This window comes from Heloderma suspectum, chromosome 2 (genome assembly GCF_057233095.1).
Source record: "Heloderma suspectum isolate Gila_16-S chromosome 2, 16-S_ref, whole genome shotgun sequence".
Classification (NCBI taxonomy): domain Eukaryota; kingdom Metazoa; phylum Chordata; class Lepidosauria; order Squamata; family Helodermatidae; genus Heloderma; species Heloderma suspectum.
In genome coordinates this window covers 211,079,261-211,096,709 of record NC_139459.1, presented here as the reverse complement: position 1 = coordinate 211,096,709, position 17,449 = coordinate 211,079,261, and the positions used below count along the sequence as shown (strand labels likewise).

Here is a 17,449-nt window from a genome sequence, read left to right as displayed (position 1 = left end):
CATACTCATTTCTACTAATTTCTAATTCTTCTAACATAGTTGCTCCCACTCCCCTGCTTAAAAAAATCATTAAATAACACTGAACATTTTACTTTATACAGGTTTAGTACAGGGGTGGGTCAGCTTTGTAAATAACAAAAACCTCCACAAAATGCTGAAGCGCTCCAGAAATGCAGAATGCTTCTCAGAGTGCAACCATGGTCAGGAACTAGCTTGTGTGAAAAGCACAAATCATACTGCAGCAACCAGGGAAAAGCAAAGAAAAAACTGTTCTAGGGAAAAAAAGAACGAAAGATCACAGCCGGGGTGGAGGGGTGGGTGGGGGAGGCATGGCAGAAAGGGGGCATGACGAGCTTGGAGAGTTTCATGGGCCAGACTGGGGAACCTCGTGAGCTGGAGGTTCCCCATCTCTAGTTTAGTATGATGTGGGAATGCAGCCACTATGTGGCACAAGATGCCACAAAGCCACAGATAGTGCCCTCTCCCAAAAGCTTCCTTGCAAGCTGAAGTATGAAAGTCTTAGTCTTGCAGATGTTTCCAACTTAAAATGTGGCTCCTTGTGCACTTCAGTGCAGCTGTACTGAATGCACAGGTGATGGCAAAGAGGAAGCATTGCTACTTTGGCAGTCAAGACACAGAATGTGCCAAATGTCTCAGAACAGCTGAAGTGCCGTACTAAAGGAGCCAAGTTTTAGTTTGGCATTCCATCACAGTTTGCTCAGGGAAAGATTTTCCGCATTTTCCTTTATCATTTTTGTTGATGCTTTCATAAAAGATCACTTTAGATCAGACTTCCCCAGCCTGGTGGAGGTCCCTCTAGATGTGGTGGACTACAACTCCCATCACCCCATCAGCATGGTACTTGGGCATGCTAGCGGGGGATGGTGGGAATTGCAGTCCAGCAATCTGATGGCACAGGTTGGGGAAGACTGCCTGATCTCGTCTGATCTTGGAAGCTAAGCAGGGTCAGCCCTGGTTAGTACTTGGATGGGAGACCTCCTGGGAATCAGGCTTCCTGCACTGAGCAGGGGGTTGGACTGGATGGTCTTGTAGGCCCCTTCCAACCCCATGATTCTATGATCTTGAAAGACACTATCACTACCTTGGCTAAAAAAGGGGGGCAGACCCAGAAACTGGTCTAAGACATGATGTTATTTGGGGCCACCTTGAAACATGGACCCCTCCAAATTCTGGAAAACAGCAAAAGGCTTCAAAATATACACAACCATCACTACTACCACGTGTTGTCACAATCTATTTTTATAAAATCAGTCCACATATCTGCAAAACACCCCCCCCCCCTTCAGAAGCCCTTTCCCCATGGAGGATTCACAATAGCAGCTCAATGGAGACATGAGCATCTCCCACTTTCTGCTTATAAACAACCAGCATTACCTTAAGCAGCAATTATATGCAGCATTGAACATACAACATATCTTTGTAAATGTCCCTCCTGGGATGCCATGAAGTAATTCTGCCCACACAAGCAAGCTTCAATCCACACAGACATGAGCTATTCTAGATGAAGCCATGACTTACAACAGGGACTCAATCTGGTGTCACATGGTCCTTCAGCATTCTGAGTCCAGGAGAGCCCCTTTATTCCCCTAGCCAGCACAAGCGAGCTTCCACTTACTCCCTTCTGGACAGAGCACGCTGATCCCAGCTGCTCTAAAGGTAGAATGAGTTCTCTTAGGCCTCAACCAGCCTGGCTTTTACACCCTGGAATCAACAGCTTAGCCCAAACTCGGAGTGTTTTGGAGCAGTGAGAAAAATTAGAACAAGGAATGCCACCTCCAAAGAGAGACAATTCCAGAACTATACTATCTGGCTTGGACCCACCAACTGGAGCCAAGTGCCAAATAGTGGCTCAGGAAGGCCAACACAGACTTGCAGAACAGGATGCCTCTGAGCACCTGCTCAGTCCAGGAACTCGTTTTCTGTACACACAAATCCTTGCACACACAAATCTACTTTCTTGATTTTAGCAGCCAATTTTAGGGAGGCAAACTGGTTTTGGTTTTTTGTTGTTGTTAAATCACTGGGAGTAGAATCATAGAATCATAGAATAGTAGGGTTGGAAGGGGCCTACAAGACCATAGAGTCCAACCATCTGCTCAATGCAGGAATCCAAGTCAGAGCATCCCTGACAGATGGCTGTCCAGCCTCGTCTTGAATGCCTCCAGTGTGGGAGAGCCCACTACCTCCCTAGGCAATTGGTTCCATTGTCGTATTGCTCTAACAGTCAGGACGTTTCTCCTGATGTTCAGCCGGAATCTGGCTTCCTGTAACTTGAGCCCATTATTCCGTGTCCTGCACTCTGGGATGATCAAGAAGAGATCCTGGCCTTCTCTGTGACAACCTTTCAAGTACTTGAAGAGTGCTATCGTATCTCCCCTCAGTCTTCTCTTCTCAAGGCTAAACTTGCCCAGTTCTTTCAGTCTCTCTTCAGAGGGCTTTGTTTCCAGTCCCCTGATCATCTTTGTTGCCCTCCTCTGAACCCTGTCCAGTTTGTCTGCATCCTTTTTAAAGTGTGCTGCCCAGAACTGGACACAGGACTCCAGATGAGGCCTAACCAGTGCTGAGTAGAGGGGAATTAGTACTTCCCGGGATTTGGAAGCTATGCTTCTATTAATGCAGCCCAAAAGAGCATTTGCCTTTTTTGCAGCCACATCACATCATTGGCTCATATTCAGCTTGTGATCGACAACAATTCCAAGATCCTTCTCGCTTGTAGTGTTGTTGAGCCATGTATCCCCCATCTTGTAACTGTGCATTTGGTTTCTTTTTCCTAGGTGCAGAACTTGGTATTTATCCCTATTAAATTTCATTCTGTTGTTTTCTCTCCAGCGCTCCAGTCCAGCGCTCCAGTCTATCAAGATCACTTTGAATTTTGTTTCTGTCTTCCAAAGTATTAGCTATCCCGCTCAATTTTGTGTCATCTGCAAATATGATCAGCATTCCCTGCACCTCCTCCTCCAAGTCATTAATAAAAATGTTGAAGAGCACTGGGCCCAGGACTGAGCCCTGCGGTACCCCACTTGTTACCTCTCCCCAGTTTGAGAAGATCCCATTGATAAGCACTCTTTTGAGTCCAATTCTGTAGCCAACTGTGGATCCACCAGATCGTTGTTTCATCTAGCCCACTTTGAGCTAGTTTGCTCATCAGGATATCATGGGACACTTTGTTGAAAGCTTTGCTGAAGTCGAGGTATATTATGTCCACAGCATTCCCACAGTCCACAAGGGAGGTTACTTGATCAAAAAATGAGATCAGATTCATCTGGCAGGACTTGTTCTTGACAAATCCATGTTGGCTTTGAGTAATCACGGCATTGTTTTCAAGGTGCTTGCAGATGGATTGCTTTATCATCTGCTCCAGAATTTTCCCAGGGATTGATGTCAGACTGACTGGTCTGTAGTTCCCAGGTTCCTCCTTCTTACCCTTTTTGAAGATAGGGACATTAGCCCTCCTCCAGTCATCTGGCACTTCCCCCGTCCTCCATGATTTCTCAAAGAGAATAGACAGCGGTTCTGAGAGTTCTTCTGCCAGTTCCTTTATTACTCTAGGATGCAGTTCATCTGGCCCTGGAGATTTGAACTCATTCAAAGTAATTAGGTGTTCCTTGACCATATGCCTATGGATCTCCAGCTGCAATCCTGCCCCTTCAGCCTGTACTTCGCCTTTGCCAGGGGGGTCATAGACTCTCTTTTGGGAGAAGACTGAGCCAAAGTAGGAATTGAGCACTTCTGCCTTTTCTTTGTCATCTGTTATCATTTTGCCATCCTTATTTAATAGCTGAACCACCATTTCTTTCCTCTGCCTTTTACTATGCACGTAGCTGAAGAAAGCCTTTTTGTTGCTTTTAGCATCCCTTGCTAACCTCAGCTCATTCTCAGCTTTAGCCTTCCTGACGCCATCCCTGCAATTCTGTGCTATCTGCCTGTACTCTTCCTTTGTTACTTGGCCTTCTTTCCACTTCCTATATGTGTCCTTTTTTGTTTTCAGGTCATCTCTAAGCTTTTTGTGAAGCTGTATTGGCTTCTTCTGTTGTCTTCCACCTTTTCTTCTTGTTGGAATGGTTTGTAATTATGCCTTGAGAATTTCCTTTTTTAAAAGCTCCCACCCATCTTGGACTCCTTTTCTCATTAGTGTCGCTTGCCATGGGGCCTTACTGATCATTGTTCTGAGTTTATTAAAATCAGCTTTCCTAAAATCCAGGGTACGCATTTGACTACACTCGGCTTTTGCTTCCCTTAGAACCAAGAACTCAAGTGCAACATGGTCGCTTTCCCCCAGAGTTCCTGTAACTGCTACTTTACCCACTAAGTCATCTCTGTTGGTTAGGATCAAGTCAAGGATAGCTGATCCTCTAGTTCCTTCCACTACTTTCTGTAGGAGTAAGTTATCCGCCACACAAGTCAGGAATTTCCTGGAGGGGCCATGTTTTGCAGAGTAGGAAATCCTTGCCAATCTACCACAAATCACTGGAAGATCTACCTTCTGCCCACCCTGATACAGAATACAGAAGCAAGAAATGGTTAATTCTATTCAAATCCAAAGGGTCTGTTGGTTTAATTGTGCTGTTCCTGACCCACACACACTGAGCATCTTGTAAGCTGCATTCCCTATCAGCAGCAGTGACTTGCAACTGCAACTTGACACCATGCTTCAGGTTGCACCAGAGATGGTTGCCAACTATCTATCTTGAGATGATGTGCTTGCAGTGTTCCTCTGAGCAACTCGGTGCACAGCAATTTACATTTCCTTTGGGCCCAAATAGGCCTATCTTAGATCTACAGAACCTGCCACAAATCCCACATCCGTAACCCTAAATGAGTAAATCAAGGCTGGCAATCTGTTATCTACACTAGTATTTGTTCTGGAGCAATAGAAGCCATGCCTTGTCACAGTTATGTGTGCCAGCCCAAAGCAAAAGGCACCAGGGCTGGGATCATGTGCTGCAAGCTGCTTGCCAATTTCTCCTTCAAGCTGCAGACCCTTTCACCACATCAAATTATGATCCATAGGGTCCCACACACACAAACCTTCAGGAACAGCTTTTGCAGGGATGTGAGTGACTCTGATGAGAAGGGCACCCCCTGAAAAGCCTCAGAGCACATCACAACATCCTGTGCAGCCCTTTAGATCAACTCTTCCCATAGAATAAGAGCATAGCAGGGAATGTACATTAAATTCCTGCTTTAGCCCAATTCAGTTTAGCAGTCTTACTATTATAACAGCTGATATAGAGTGTCCATAGTCTACTTTATACAAAATAGGTCAGACTAAATGATGCTAGTGCTTCCCTTCCCGAACCCAAACTCCATTAGTTTGTCTTCCAGGCAAATATCTAACGATTATGTGCAATTACCTGCAGTTAAGTGCCATTCCCCACCACCACTCCGACTTTTCCCCCTACAGATCCGTCAATACCATTACCCACTTTTTCTGTCTGCAGGGCTAGCTCTTCCCATATCAGAGATGTGCATGTCTCAGCCACATGGGGAATTACTTGAAGTCCTGGATTCAATTAGCCCAGTTTGGATTCAGCATGCCTGCCAACATAATTGGAAAGCTTTCACCAATCAGCAGCCAAACCTACAGTAGGCACAATATTTTGAGACGTGCAACCAGAGGCAGTACAGCTTGAACTACACACTGAATAAAAAATTAATTATGATAGTACCACAATGAAACACAACCACTGCTCAGACGGAGCAATGTGTAAGTACAAAGAGTGCAAGTGGACATCCACCTCCTTAAACTGTGGTAGCAATTTCCAAAGGGAGAAAAACATTTCCTCTACAGGAATTACCAGTTTATAAAGGTTTTCCTAGGGAAATGGAAACACTGAATTAATATATTAAGGAGAAGTGCTTCTGCTGGGACTACACTTTGTACTTGGATATCAATAGCATAGTACAAAATACATATATCACATGTATTAATATAAGAACACTACAAGAGCCATGCTGGATCAGACCAAGGGTCCATCTAGTCCAACATTCTGTTCACACAGTGGCCAAACAGCTGTCGACCCACAAGCAGGGCATGAGTGCAACAGCACCCTCCTGCCCATGTTCCTCAGCAACTGGTGCACACAGGCTTACTGCCTCTGGTACTGGAGGTAGCACATAGCCATCAGGACTTGTAGCCATTGATCGCCTTCTCCTTAAGGCATTTCTCTAACCCCCTTTTAAAGCCATGCAAATTGGTGGCCATCACTACATCCTGTGGTAGCGAATTCCATAGGTTAACTATGTGCTGTGTGAAGAAGCACTTCCTTTTATCTGTCCTGAGTCTCCCACCAATCAGCATCATAGGATGACCCGGGTTCTAGTATTTTGAGAGCAGGAGAAAAATGTCTCCCTATCCACATTCTCCACACCATGCATAGTTTTGTACACTTCTATCATGTCTCCCCTTACTCTCCTTTTTTTTCCAAGCTATTGTGTCAGTTAAGATATCTTTTACCACCACCACCACCACCACCACCACCACCAATAATAATAATAATAATAAAGATAAGCAAGGCACAGACATGTACGTATGTATCACTTTGTTTCCTTTGAAAATACATGTGAGCAGTGAGTGGAAGAGGATTGGGTGTTGGGTCTCTCCTTCCAAGTAAAACAAAAATAAGGGAAAACTAACCATTTGTAAATGTGTACACCTTTCAAATCTCACAAAAGAATGGATGCATTTAGGGTGCAATCCTATGGCTGCTAGTCAGCACCTAGTTGGCCATAGGATAGGTTGGTTCCTGGGAACTGACCTCAGAGCCCGTGCTCTAAGGTCGGTTCCCTGAAAACCGACCCCCACCCCCTCCCGCGCTGCCTTGTAGGCAGCGTAGAATGGCCCTCCGCTCTGCGGAGCAGCAAAAACGGGGGGTTCCTGGGGGCATGTTGGGGTGGCCAAGTCAGAAATGCCAGTATGGACACATCCTGTGTGTCATCCGGCTGCCGCTTCCTGTGCTCTGGGGTCTCACAGCTAGACAGCTGAAATCGGCTGTCTAGCCGTCAATGAAGGGCAGCTGAAGCACAGATCCCCTCCGTGCTTCTCCTGCCCTGCAATGGATAGGCGGTCGCCTCCGAGTTTGAGCCCTTATTTTAATTTCTTTAGCTTGGGTAAATACCAATATCACGTGAGCAGCAACCTTCAGTTGCAAAAATGGCAAAGGAAAAGTAAGTGGGAAGGCAAGTTGTATGAAGGAAATGGTTTGCAAAATGCAGAAGAAAAAATAAAGGGTTCAGAACACCTGATGATTTCCTGTAAGCATTTACGAACAGAATTCTGAATGTGACAGCAGAAGTTAATTTCACTGCATTGTCTAGTAGCTGCATTTTTAGATCATTCTTAAAGAGTTTTCAGTAAAAGATCAAACAAAAATGTATACAGGCTGGCAGGTGTTAGGCACTTCGGTGTGCACAACCCAAGATTAAACTAGTGTTTTATTTCAATGTGTTAACTAAAATTAAGTTGAAATCCACCATGATGTGGTATGTGCTGATAAAGTAGTATTACAATAGGTAGTGTTAATGCCTTAAACTGGGACTAATTAACTGTTTTTTTCTCAGATGGAAAAAACCTAAGTGGTTTTTGTTTTTTAAATGGAGTGGGCGGAGGGCACTTAGACAAATAATATGGTAACCTTATCATTATTAATATTTAAGGGAACAGTGTTTACTGAGCCAAGCATTTTAGAAGGTTTAGTAAGCTTTAAGTTACGCAGAATTCTCCTTCCGGCACAATTGCATCTAACTGGCAGGGCAGACAGACTTCGAGCTTGAGCCATCTTCTTCTTTTTAGGGCCAGATGACTTCTGTGACCTCCAGGGTCCACTAGCTGGAGCCAGCTGCAACATGGTGGCCCAGAGCAGAGCCAGTCACGATTACCTGGTGCACTCCATGAACCATACGCTGGGGTACCTGCCGGTACAAGTACAGATTCACAATGGACTTACTTCAGTTAGGGGAAACTAACGTCAAACCCTACCTTAAGCTATATAAATTCCTGGTTGTAGGTATTTATATAGCTTAAGATTTTGTGCTATATAAAGTACATTATGTGCACCGAGCATTTCTGGCCACAGCGGGCACCTAGTCCAATCTTCCTCAACCTGGTGTACACTCCAGATATTTTGGACTACAACTCTCAACACCCCAACCATTGGTTGTACTGGGTGGGGCTGATGGGAATTATGGTCCCAAACATCTGGCAGACACCAGGATGGGGAAGGCTGCCCTGGATACTTTAAATTTCAACTCTCTAGGACAGGGGTAGGCAAATGGGCACCCTCCAGATGTTTTAGACTACGACTCCCATAAATACCAGCAAGCATGGTCAATAGGAAGGGATTATGGGAGTTGTAGTCCAAAATATATGGAGGGCACCAGGTTGTCTCCCCGTGCTCTAGGGCCAGATGAATTATATTCCAGAGCTGGGCATGAGGAAAAAACTGGAGAAGAGAAAATTAAGGGGAGACCTGATAGCAATCTTTAAATATCTGAAAGGCCATCACACAGAAGATGGGGCAGATGTGTTCTCTCTTGTTCCAGAGGGAAGGGCTATGTCAGGAGCGCCCTAGCTGCCTCTTACATTCCCCTCCAATAGCCAACTCAAGACACAGACAACGAGGATTCTTTCCAAGGCTTTATTCCTTAATGACTTTTACAGATACTAATCACTAGCGACTAAGCAAGGAACTGCACTGGGGTAGATAGCAGATTAGCCTAAGCTCCAGGTAAGGCAGTTGGTCCCCGTTTGAAGGAGAAGCGTGGGAAGACCCTGAACTTATGGGCTAGGGAGAGTTCCTCCCTCTTTCCCTTGGGTCCTCGGGGCGTGACCGTTGTTTGCGTGCCAAGCAAGCGCTACGCCTCCTTTCTGCGCCCTCCATCTGTTGCTGCTCCCTGCATCTGCGCTGAGTGTCCAGCAAGCCCCCCTCCACCGCTCTCTCACTGCCAGGGTCACTATCTCTCTCAGGGATGCTGGCAGGAGGAAACTGCCAGCTGCTGTGCCTGTGAGAGATAAACGCGCTCCTCTCCCACGGATTGCTGTTCTTCCTCAGAATCAGAACTGCTCTGGGGCTCTATGGGGCTCAGTTTCCACCCTGACAGGCTAGAACCAATGAGTGGAAATTGCAGGGAAGCAGATTTTGGATGAACATTAGAAGAAACTTCCTATTTGTAGGAGTTCTCTGACAGGGGGGACAAACAGCCACCGGAGGTGGCGTGGGGTTCTCCTTTGCTGGATGTATTTAAGCAAAGACTGGGTGGCCATCTGCCAAGGATGCTGCAGCTGCAGCCTGTACTGCAGATCCTTCATTGAGCAAGGGCTGGGCTAGATGGCCTCTAAGGGTATCTTCCAATTCTTATAATTTTGTGTTAACTGGAAGTATCTTTTGGTCATCTTCTGCATACCTTGTTTGGAAACAAAAAAATACTCAGCATGCACCTTGAATGTGCTGGATAAGTAAAGTGCAAAGAACACAGAAATAGACATGTGAGGGTAGTGACCAAATACATAAGGACCGTCAGACATTTCTTGACATAGGTATCAGGAGAAGAACTCACTCAAGTGACCTTTCTTCTGGTATTCATGAATGGAGCGTCTTTTGTAGAACATCTTACTCTACTTTCCTGGCCAATATTCGAACTAAACTGACAGAAATAATGTAGCTATAAAAAAGGTGCACATGGCCTTAATGGTAATCTAAATTACAATTACAATGCTTTGGCCAATACACGCCAGGAACTGTCTGACTCCATGGCCATAATGATCAGATCCAGATAGGTTCTGCTGATTCAAGAGCGAAAGTTTCATTCCTTCGTTATTTTTAGAACTCATTAAAGGCACATTTATGAACTGCAGGACCTTTGATTATTACATAGGTTAATTCTGGATAACAGCCACGGAGAGGAAAGAGCCCAGAGTGCCCAGGAAATATATCAAAAATGAGAACCAAGTGTTGTCAGCACAACTAAGCAATCATGTACGGAAGCCCCTGGATGAAATGGACAGTAAGAAGGTTAAGCTTTTGAAGAAACAGACAAAGCATAGCAGATATACAACTTTCTGCTGAGAAAATCACACAGCTAAAACACACAAATACGACATATTCCAGAGGGACACTACACAAATTCCAACAGAACACAAAAGTTGACCACTGGTAAGTGGGTCTAAGGGAAGGTTAAAGATGCAAAGTGACTGATTCTCTCTCTCTCTCTCTTTAATAAAGCCTCTTTCTCCTATAGACGCTTTCTATACCCACTGTCCTCTCCCTTCTGTTGAACTAGCACTCAGCCACCCAAAATGAAGTCACTTGCTAAGAGCAACTAAGAGATGGCAATGAAGATCTTTCTTTTTTCAGGTATTCAGTTCTGCAAAGCCTTTGACACTGTGCAAACAGCACACGACACGCAGCTTCCCCCTTCTCTAGAATAGCGCACCAACCCCAGGAAACAGAGAAATTAAGAACGCTGACAATTACAGAAACAAGCCAGTATCTAGCCAGGAAGAGAGATGCACAAAGTTGGCCCAAAACAGAGATGACAAAATAGAATCGGCAAAATACAGCCTTAGGCTGCGATCCTATACACACTTTCCTAGGAGCAAGCCTTACTGAACTCAGTGGGGCTTGCTTTTGACTAGGCTTGCATAGGACTGCAGTCTTAATGGCCCACAGCACATCGGAAGCATTCCTTGAGGTTTATGGGTTTGCTATTTGCATAGGTTTCCGGGACGGAGAGTAGATTTAGCTATCTGAAGAGCAGATAAGGAAGGTTTCTACTATATCTCACACAACCAGATAAGAGACATGACTTGCTTCTTTTGCAAGCATGAGGGCAAATGAGGATGGGAGTCTGGTTTCGGGAAAGCCAGTACAAAAACAGGTGTGATTTATGAAATAAATCATATTTATAAGAACAAACCAAAACATAACTTTGTACCAACACTGAACCTTGCTTCTTTAAAACATTTACAAAAATTCAAAGGCAACACTCATTTAGGTAACGTCTTTGTCCCCTTTAATTTGCAATCCAGGCCAATTCCCTAAAGATCAGGGTTGTTGGGATGATAACATGCTACATAGTTTTAACACTTAAAACCAGAACACCAAACAGAACCTCTGAACATGCTCCAGCGCGAATAGTGAAGGCACGCTACCCAGTCGCTTGGATTCTTTTACGGTGCCCATAACCGGGGAGCTTTGATCAAGGGATCGGCTGGGCCGGACTGCTGCAAATGGGGGCAGGAGGCGCTGCGGAAGTCGGGATCCTCGTTCGCTTTACTCCGGCCGGGCTGGACGGGTGGCGCTTCGGTGTGAGGGGCGGGCATGATGGGGCACTCTTCCCGCCGAGGGCGAGATGGCACGAGAGATCCTCGCCCGGACTGTCCCTGGGGGCAGATCCGAAGGCGCCTCAGGCAACTGCCGTGAGGATTTCGTTAGACCGCGGGAGGGGGGAAGAAAGCGGGCAGTGAGGAGCCGGCAAGGGGGCATTTCACGGCAGTTGGAAATCCAGGGTAGCAGCCAAAGCTAGTCCTACTTAGAGTAGACCCAGTGAAATGAATGAGACTTGAGCTATTCCCGACTAACTGACGTCCCATTCATTTCAATAGGTCTACTCTACGTAGGGCTAGCACTGGCCGCCACCCCCAGTTCCGAGAGAAGACGCGCGTCCTGGAGAGCCGGTGCTTTACGGAAAGCCGCTGGCACCGACGGCCGATGCCATCGCCGGCACGGAGCCGGAGGAGGAGAGGCCGAACGGCGCCTCGCGCGCCAGGGGCTCCCCGAGGCCAGAAGCTGCAGGGGCCGAGGATCGGGGCGCAAGGCGCGCCGCGCAAGCTCAGCCTCCAGCTTGGGGCGCGGGCGGGGGGGAGTCGGATGCCCGGGAAACGCAGCGGACGAGCCAGGGCGCACCTGCTGGTAGTCGGCGTCCCTCGGGCGGAAGGCGCTGGACACGGGCTGCAGGCTCAAGCTCAGGTGCGGGAGCCCGTGCAGCCAGGACGCCCACCAGGGCGCCAGGTAGTCGGCCCGCGCCGCCGCCAACATCGCGTCTGTCCCCTGCTGCCGCAGCTGCTCCGCGAGCCAGCCGGGGCCCTGCCTGCCTCGCCGCCGCCGCCGCGAGCTCCGCCGTCAGGCGCCGCCCCTTTCTTTTCTCCGAGAGGACGGTGGGGGGGAAGCCGGGGTGGGGCGAGATGGGGCGGGGGGCGCCAGCTCTGTCGTTGGCGGGAGCGGACGCCCCCTGCAGGCTCCGAAGCCGCCGCGCTGAGTCTTACGGAGGGGCTTGGCTTTGCTGCCGAGGGCGCCCTCCCGATCTTCCCCCCCTCGCCACGAGGCGAGTTGTTGTCAAGCGTAGCCCGGGGGCCGCCGACATCAGTCCTAGAAATGGTTCAGTACTCGTATGACCGTGCGTGCCCATACAGGCACACGCACACGCCAGCTCCAGCGGCGGGGAGGCTTCTGTCTGCAATGGAGAAGGGCTTTCCGGTGGCGGCGCCCCACTTGTGAAATTCTTCTTGTACCACCTAGCTTGACGAAGAGTTCAGGAGAACTCGGAAACTTGCAGAGTTTTGTGGAATCTTGGTTGGCCTTAAGAAAGGTATTGCCCAACTATAGATTTTGATTCTTTCTCTCTCCAGGGAAGTAAGCCTCATGCCAACTTTGTTGTCTGTTAGGTGCCAGGTTTTTTTTTAAAATTCATCCAGGCGTTTAAAAACATTTTAACTATCGTAAATACTTTAAATTCTCCCACACGTCATTGTGGTGTGCGTGTTTTAGCTGCTGCTTGTTCTGTTTCTGTTGTTTATTGCTTTAATCTTTATACGCCACCGCTTTGAAATGATTGATAATAGGCAGGCCATAAATGTTTAAAATTAAAACCTCTAAAACACTGGCTCCACAAGGCTTTTCGCTTGAGCCCTTCACCCTCAAATCCCCAATTATTTCCTCACGCAGCTTGCCTTTAGGAGGAACTGAAGTGACATGGCTGAAGTATGAGCAGATAAATGGGCAGGGGGAAATTACAGACACAATGTAAACCCCAGTTGGCAACTAGTTTTGTCAGTGAAACCAGGTGAAGACCTTATTATTTTTCCAGGCATTTTAGTCTTTTAGCTTTGTTGTTTTAACTCTGTTATTGTATTTTAAATCTCTGCATTGCTGCTAGGTTTTATTTTGGTTGGTACTTTTATACTGTAGTTCTAAGCCTTTACATTTTATATTGTATTTTGTGGTTTTAATTGTTGTAAACCGCCCAGAGAGCTTCGGCTATTGGGTGGTAGAGAAATGTAATAAATAAACAAATAAACCACTCTTAGAAGGGAGGTAGCCAAGGCTCCAGCCCCTGCCTTCTGAATGGTCCACTGCCAATTCCCATGCACACCGTTCCTTTTTGCCCCTGGGTTGCCAACTAGGCTGCCAGACAGTATCCCTCGGGGGACCAGATTTGGTTCAGGGACCTCCAGTTTCTGCATCCTAACTTACAAAAAATAACTTGCTTGAATGACTGCTATGGTGGGCTTTGCCACAAAGTTGCCATCTACCTTTTCTCTGCCTCCCCACCCCCCCAGCATCACAGAAAATCAATCCGTCTGTATAATCTCCAGAGGACAAATCACATGGAGAAAGCCTACACGCATACTGTATGTTCACATAGACATTGTACAGAAGAGCCGATGAAAGCATGGAGCTTGGGCCAATCCTGCTCCCTGTCTCTACACGTGGATTATCCCCACATTCAGTCATCAACACAGGGCTTGAGAAAGGTGTCTGCATGTGTAAACACATCCATTTTCTGCTTGCCTATATGCATGTGCACAACACATGCGTGCACACACTTCTGTCAACCCAAGCTTGATCTGCTTCTGAATCATTATTTACACAGCACCATCAGTATACCACTTTGAGATTTTTGCATGCAGTATGCAAATGCAAATACTACTTTTGTGTACGCAAATACTGCTAATAAATAAATATACATGGCACTTTATGGAGTGACATAACAAAAAAAGAGACAGCTGTGCTTCAAGGAACTTACAGTACACTTCAAGAGAATGCGGCTGATGAAGAAGCACATGGGTAGGAAAGGATGAATGCATGCAAGTGCAGGTTAAGCTTCATTCTCTTTCAGATGAAAACTAAGGGTTAAGTTAAAGGCTTTGTAAGAACAATCCATTTTCTGCCTGTGCTGCAGCTACCCCCATTCACATTGTACCTGGGCAAAGTGACAGCACCTCTTCAGTCTTGTGATGAGGGAATAATAACTCCAAAGCTGCAGGGAATTTTAAAGGAAGCTGCAAGGGACAAATGTCAGTAGAGCAGCAGCCCCATTTGTCTGTACAACCCAAAAGCAATTCCCACAATCAAATAATCATTAGATGGCTCAAGCATGCTGAATTAAGGTGCTATGGTCTGTAAACGGGCTGTTAATGCCTCAGTTTTCACATTATCTGAAAAATGTGCCCTTTTGAAGAACTTCGCATGTTAGAGAGAGGGATCTATAAGCTCACAATTGAAGGACAGGACGAAAGTGAGCCTCAGAGCCAGCCTGCGTAAGCATGGCAATTCGTGCTGCGTTTTTATCTGTACTAATTTAACAGAAGAAGGCGGGGGAGAAAGTGCAAAGTGTTAGCCATGTCATGTGGCCAAGTTGCTATCGTTGCATGCTGCCCACTCATGGCCAGTGAATGCATGCATGAGCGGGATGGGATGAGGGGTAGAGTTTGAAGAAATGACTTGTTCACCCCAACCTTTGTGATGAAACAATAATTCCCATCCACTTCCTCCAAGGTCTGATAATCAGCAGTATAAAGAAAGGATGGAGAAATTATATGAAACCCAATAGCAGCTTTTATTTAAGGCAGGAGTGACCAGATTGGTTTATTTCAGGCCCATTTTCTTCTCTGTAGGAATTTTCTTTCTGACATCTGGAAGAAGAGAGACAAAGCAGGGTCTCCCGGTCTAAGCTAAATCTATCCGGCGCTTCTAAGTCCAGTCCTTTGTCATTTAGCACTTACCCAGTGAGCTTAGTTTGGCAGCCTATGGGATCCCCCTGGGAGCTAGGAAGACCATGGACTGTATATTATGAGTGGACATTTTTATCAATGTAGTTTAAAAAATGGGCAGGTCCCCTAGTGAATCAATGAGAAAACAAGCGAGTGAAATCAGATTTTTCACTTTGTAGCAGTGCAGACAATTCTGGGGCAGAGGAATATATTTTCTCTGTGTGTCACTAAGGGGCACAACAACCCCATGGCTGAAAGGTAATGCCCCCAGAAACTTTCCGCATTCCTCCCCCAACCAACTCTAGGAGGGGTAGTCATGTTCATCTGTTGCAGCAAAAACAACAGAGTCCGACTGAACCTTAAAGGCTGACCATTTTATTGTGGCACAAATGTTTGTGAGTAAGAGCCCACTTTGTTAGATTCCTAATTATCCTCAGTTGGCAGATAAACAGATGTATACTTGGGTACAGACAAAAGTGGGGTGGGGGTGGGATGTTATTATCAAGTGAAGCCAGCAATGCAAGAGAGAGAATTGTGTTACATTAACTATGCAGAGCACAAACGAATAAGGAGGCGATCTAGTTAAAAGACTGAAAGACCCAACCAGTGTGGGGGTGACCCTGTGATAAAGAGACACATGCTCGTTCCTTCCTTGCCAGGTAGGACAGGTTGCTGGGAGATACTGTTTGTGTTATTTACTCATCAACAGAGCTGCCACCAACTTTAGTCTGAAACGTGGGAATTTGGATGTACAGTATCTTTGAGGGAGAAGAAACAGATCTGAGTTTGTCCCCGTCTATTTACCAAATAGCATAGACCTGAGCAGCCAGCCCATGGGTGAGACAGGTGCAAGTGAAGCTGTATAATCAACGCCAGGCTTCTAATTCAAGATATTTGTTAAATGAGCCAAGAAGAAAAGGAATCAGAGCAATCAGAAACAGTATAAAAAGAAACAAAACAGCAATTTCAGGCTAATTCCTACTCTAATACAGTTCCTAAGTTAGTTCCAGCAACTTAGATAATGCAGAGCATCCTTATTGTGCTAAGAGGCCCAGGGTCCAATGTCTAGGTGAGCAAGTAGAGATCTTCCAGGCAAATGGAGACAAGAAGCTGCTCAAGCTACCCCATTTTTATATGGTGTTCCGTGTATGTGTGTATTATTAATAAGAAGGAAAGCTAGCATTCAACCAAAAGTTGATCAAGCAAGGGTGTGAATATGTGAAAGTAAGTTATGAATCAGAGGTGGGTCTCAGATCTGGACAGGTTGAAGACCACTGGTGTAAAGGATCCAATACTGTGTTTCAAACAAATGTTAAAGCACCTTTCAATACAACTTCACTGATAAATGTTGCCATAAGAAAGGAACTAAATAATAGATATCAATATCCCAGGAAACTTGTCCCCCCCCCCCCCGAACCCATTTCATGCTGTTCAGGAACTAATCGTGGTAGCATGGTGGGGTAGGGGTAGGCACCAAAATTGTATCTCACCTAGGGCACCACAATATCTTAAGACAGCCCTGTTCCTCCCAATATCTCAGTCCCTTGCTTCACCCCACTAATGTTGTGACAATCTGCTCCATATCTGCACATGACCCACTTGATAACTGAATTTTACCTGGCATATAAACACTCACTTAAAACAAACTATATTTGAGAAAAAGCTCTTGAACAACCTAAATTTGTAGAAAAGTATTATGCAGTGGGTCAGCAGGAAATTAGTCAGACAGCTTAATAGACCATTCTGCCTTGTAGCCTCTATGAATCATAGTAACCGTGGTTCTCTACATTTATAGTTTCCTGTGTCTTTGGTTAATAGAGTGTAAAAACCCCAAAGCTTTTTCAGCATGATGTCGCAGCCTCCAGCCTGATCCAATGAATCTTTCACACCCTTCCAACTCAAAGCTTCTTTGTAGGAAACTGTAATCAGCACAGTACCAGAATGGACCTCTCTACAAGTCCGTGATGCTGTGTGATGGAAGTGACATTTACATGCATGTGCAGCCATCTTCTCCTATTTGGTTCTGTTAGATACTTTGGGCTGGTTCAGAAATACCAAAACCTGACTCTGCACTTGCACACTCCCTCTTGCCCTTGCATGCTCTAATGTCCTCCTGTGTTCTAATTTGGCAGCAAATCATGTTACATCCAAAACAGAACTGCACACCCAGTTCAGACTAGTTTGCGACCCATTTGTTTGGTTTGGATATTATCAGAACTAAGGTTAGAAATCAAAGCATGTGCATTAAAGGAGGAGTGTACAAGCCACAGTTTCCTCCTGTGGTTTAGTGCTACATCTCAGCCAACCCACTAAGCTTCCACTGATCTGGATGATGCCCTTCATAACATACATGGACATATTTCAGGGGATCATATTAGTAACCTTTTATGGCTTATACTACCTTCACAAATCCATCATAAAATGCCTCCTGTCCCTCTA

At 46.0% G+C, this 17,449-nt stretch overlaps 1 protein-coding gene across 1 annotated transcript in view; it reads right to left on the bottom strand.

The window, feature by feature from the left end:
* The window catches only part of TTYH2 (tweety family member 2), an 81,315-nt gene extending 69,179 nt beyond the window's left edge, over window positions 1-12,136 (bottom strand). Inside the window, exon 1 of the mRNA XM_084837573.1 lies at window positions 11,925-12,136. Within this exon, the coding sequence (XP_084693699.1) occupies window positions 11,925-12,056 (132 nt within the window). The 5' untranslated portion in view covers window positions 12,057-12,136. The remainder of the gene's footprint in view (window positions 1-11,924) is intronic.
* Window positions 12,137-17,449: the final 5,313 nt, after the last annotated feature.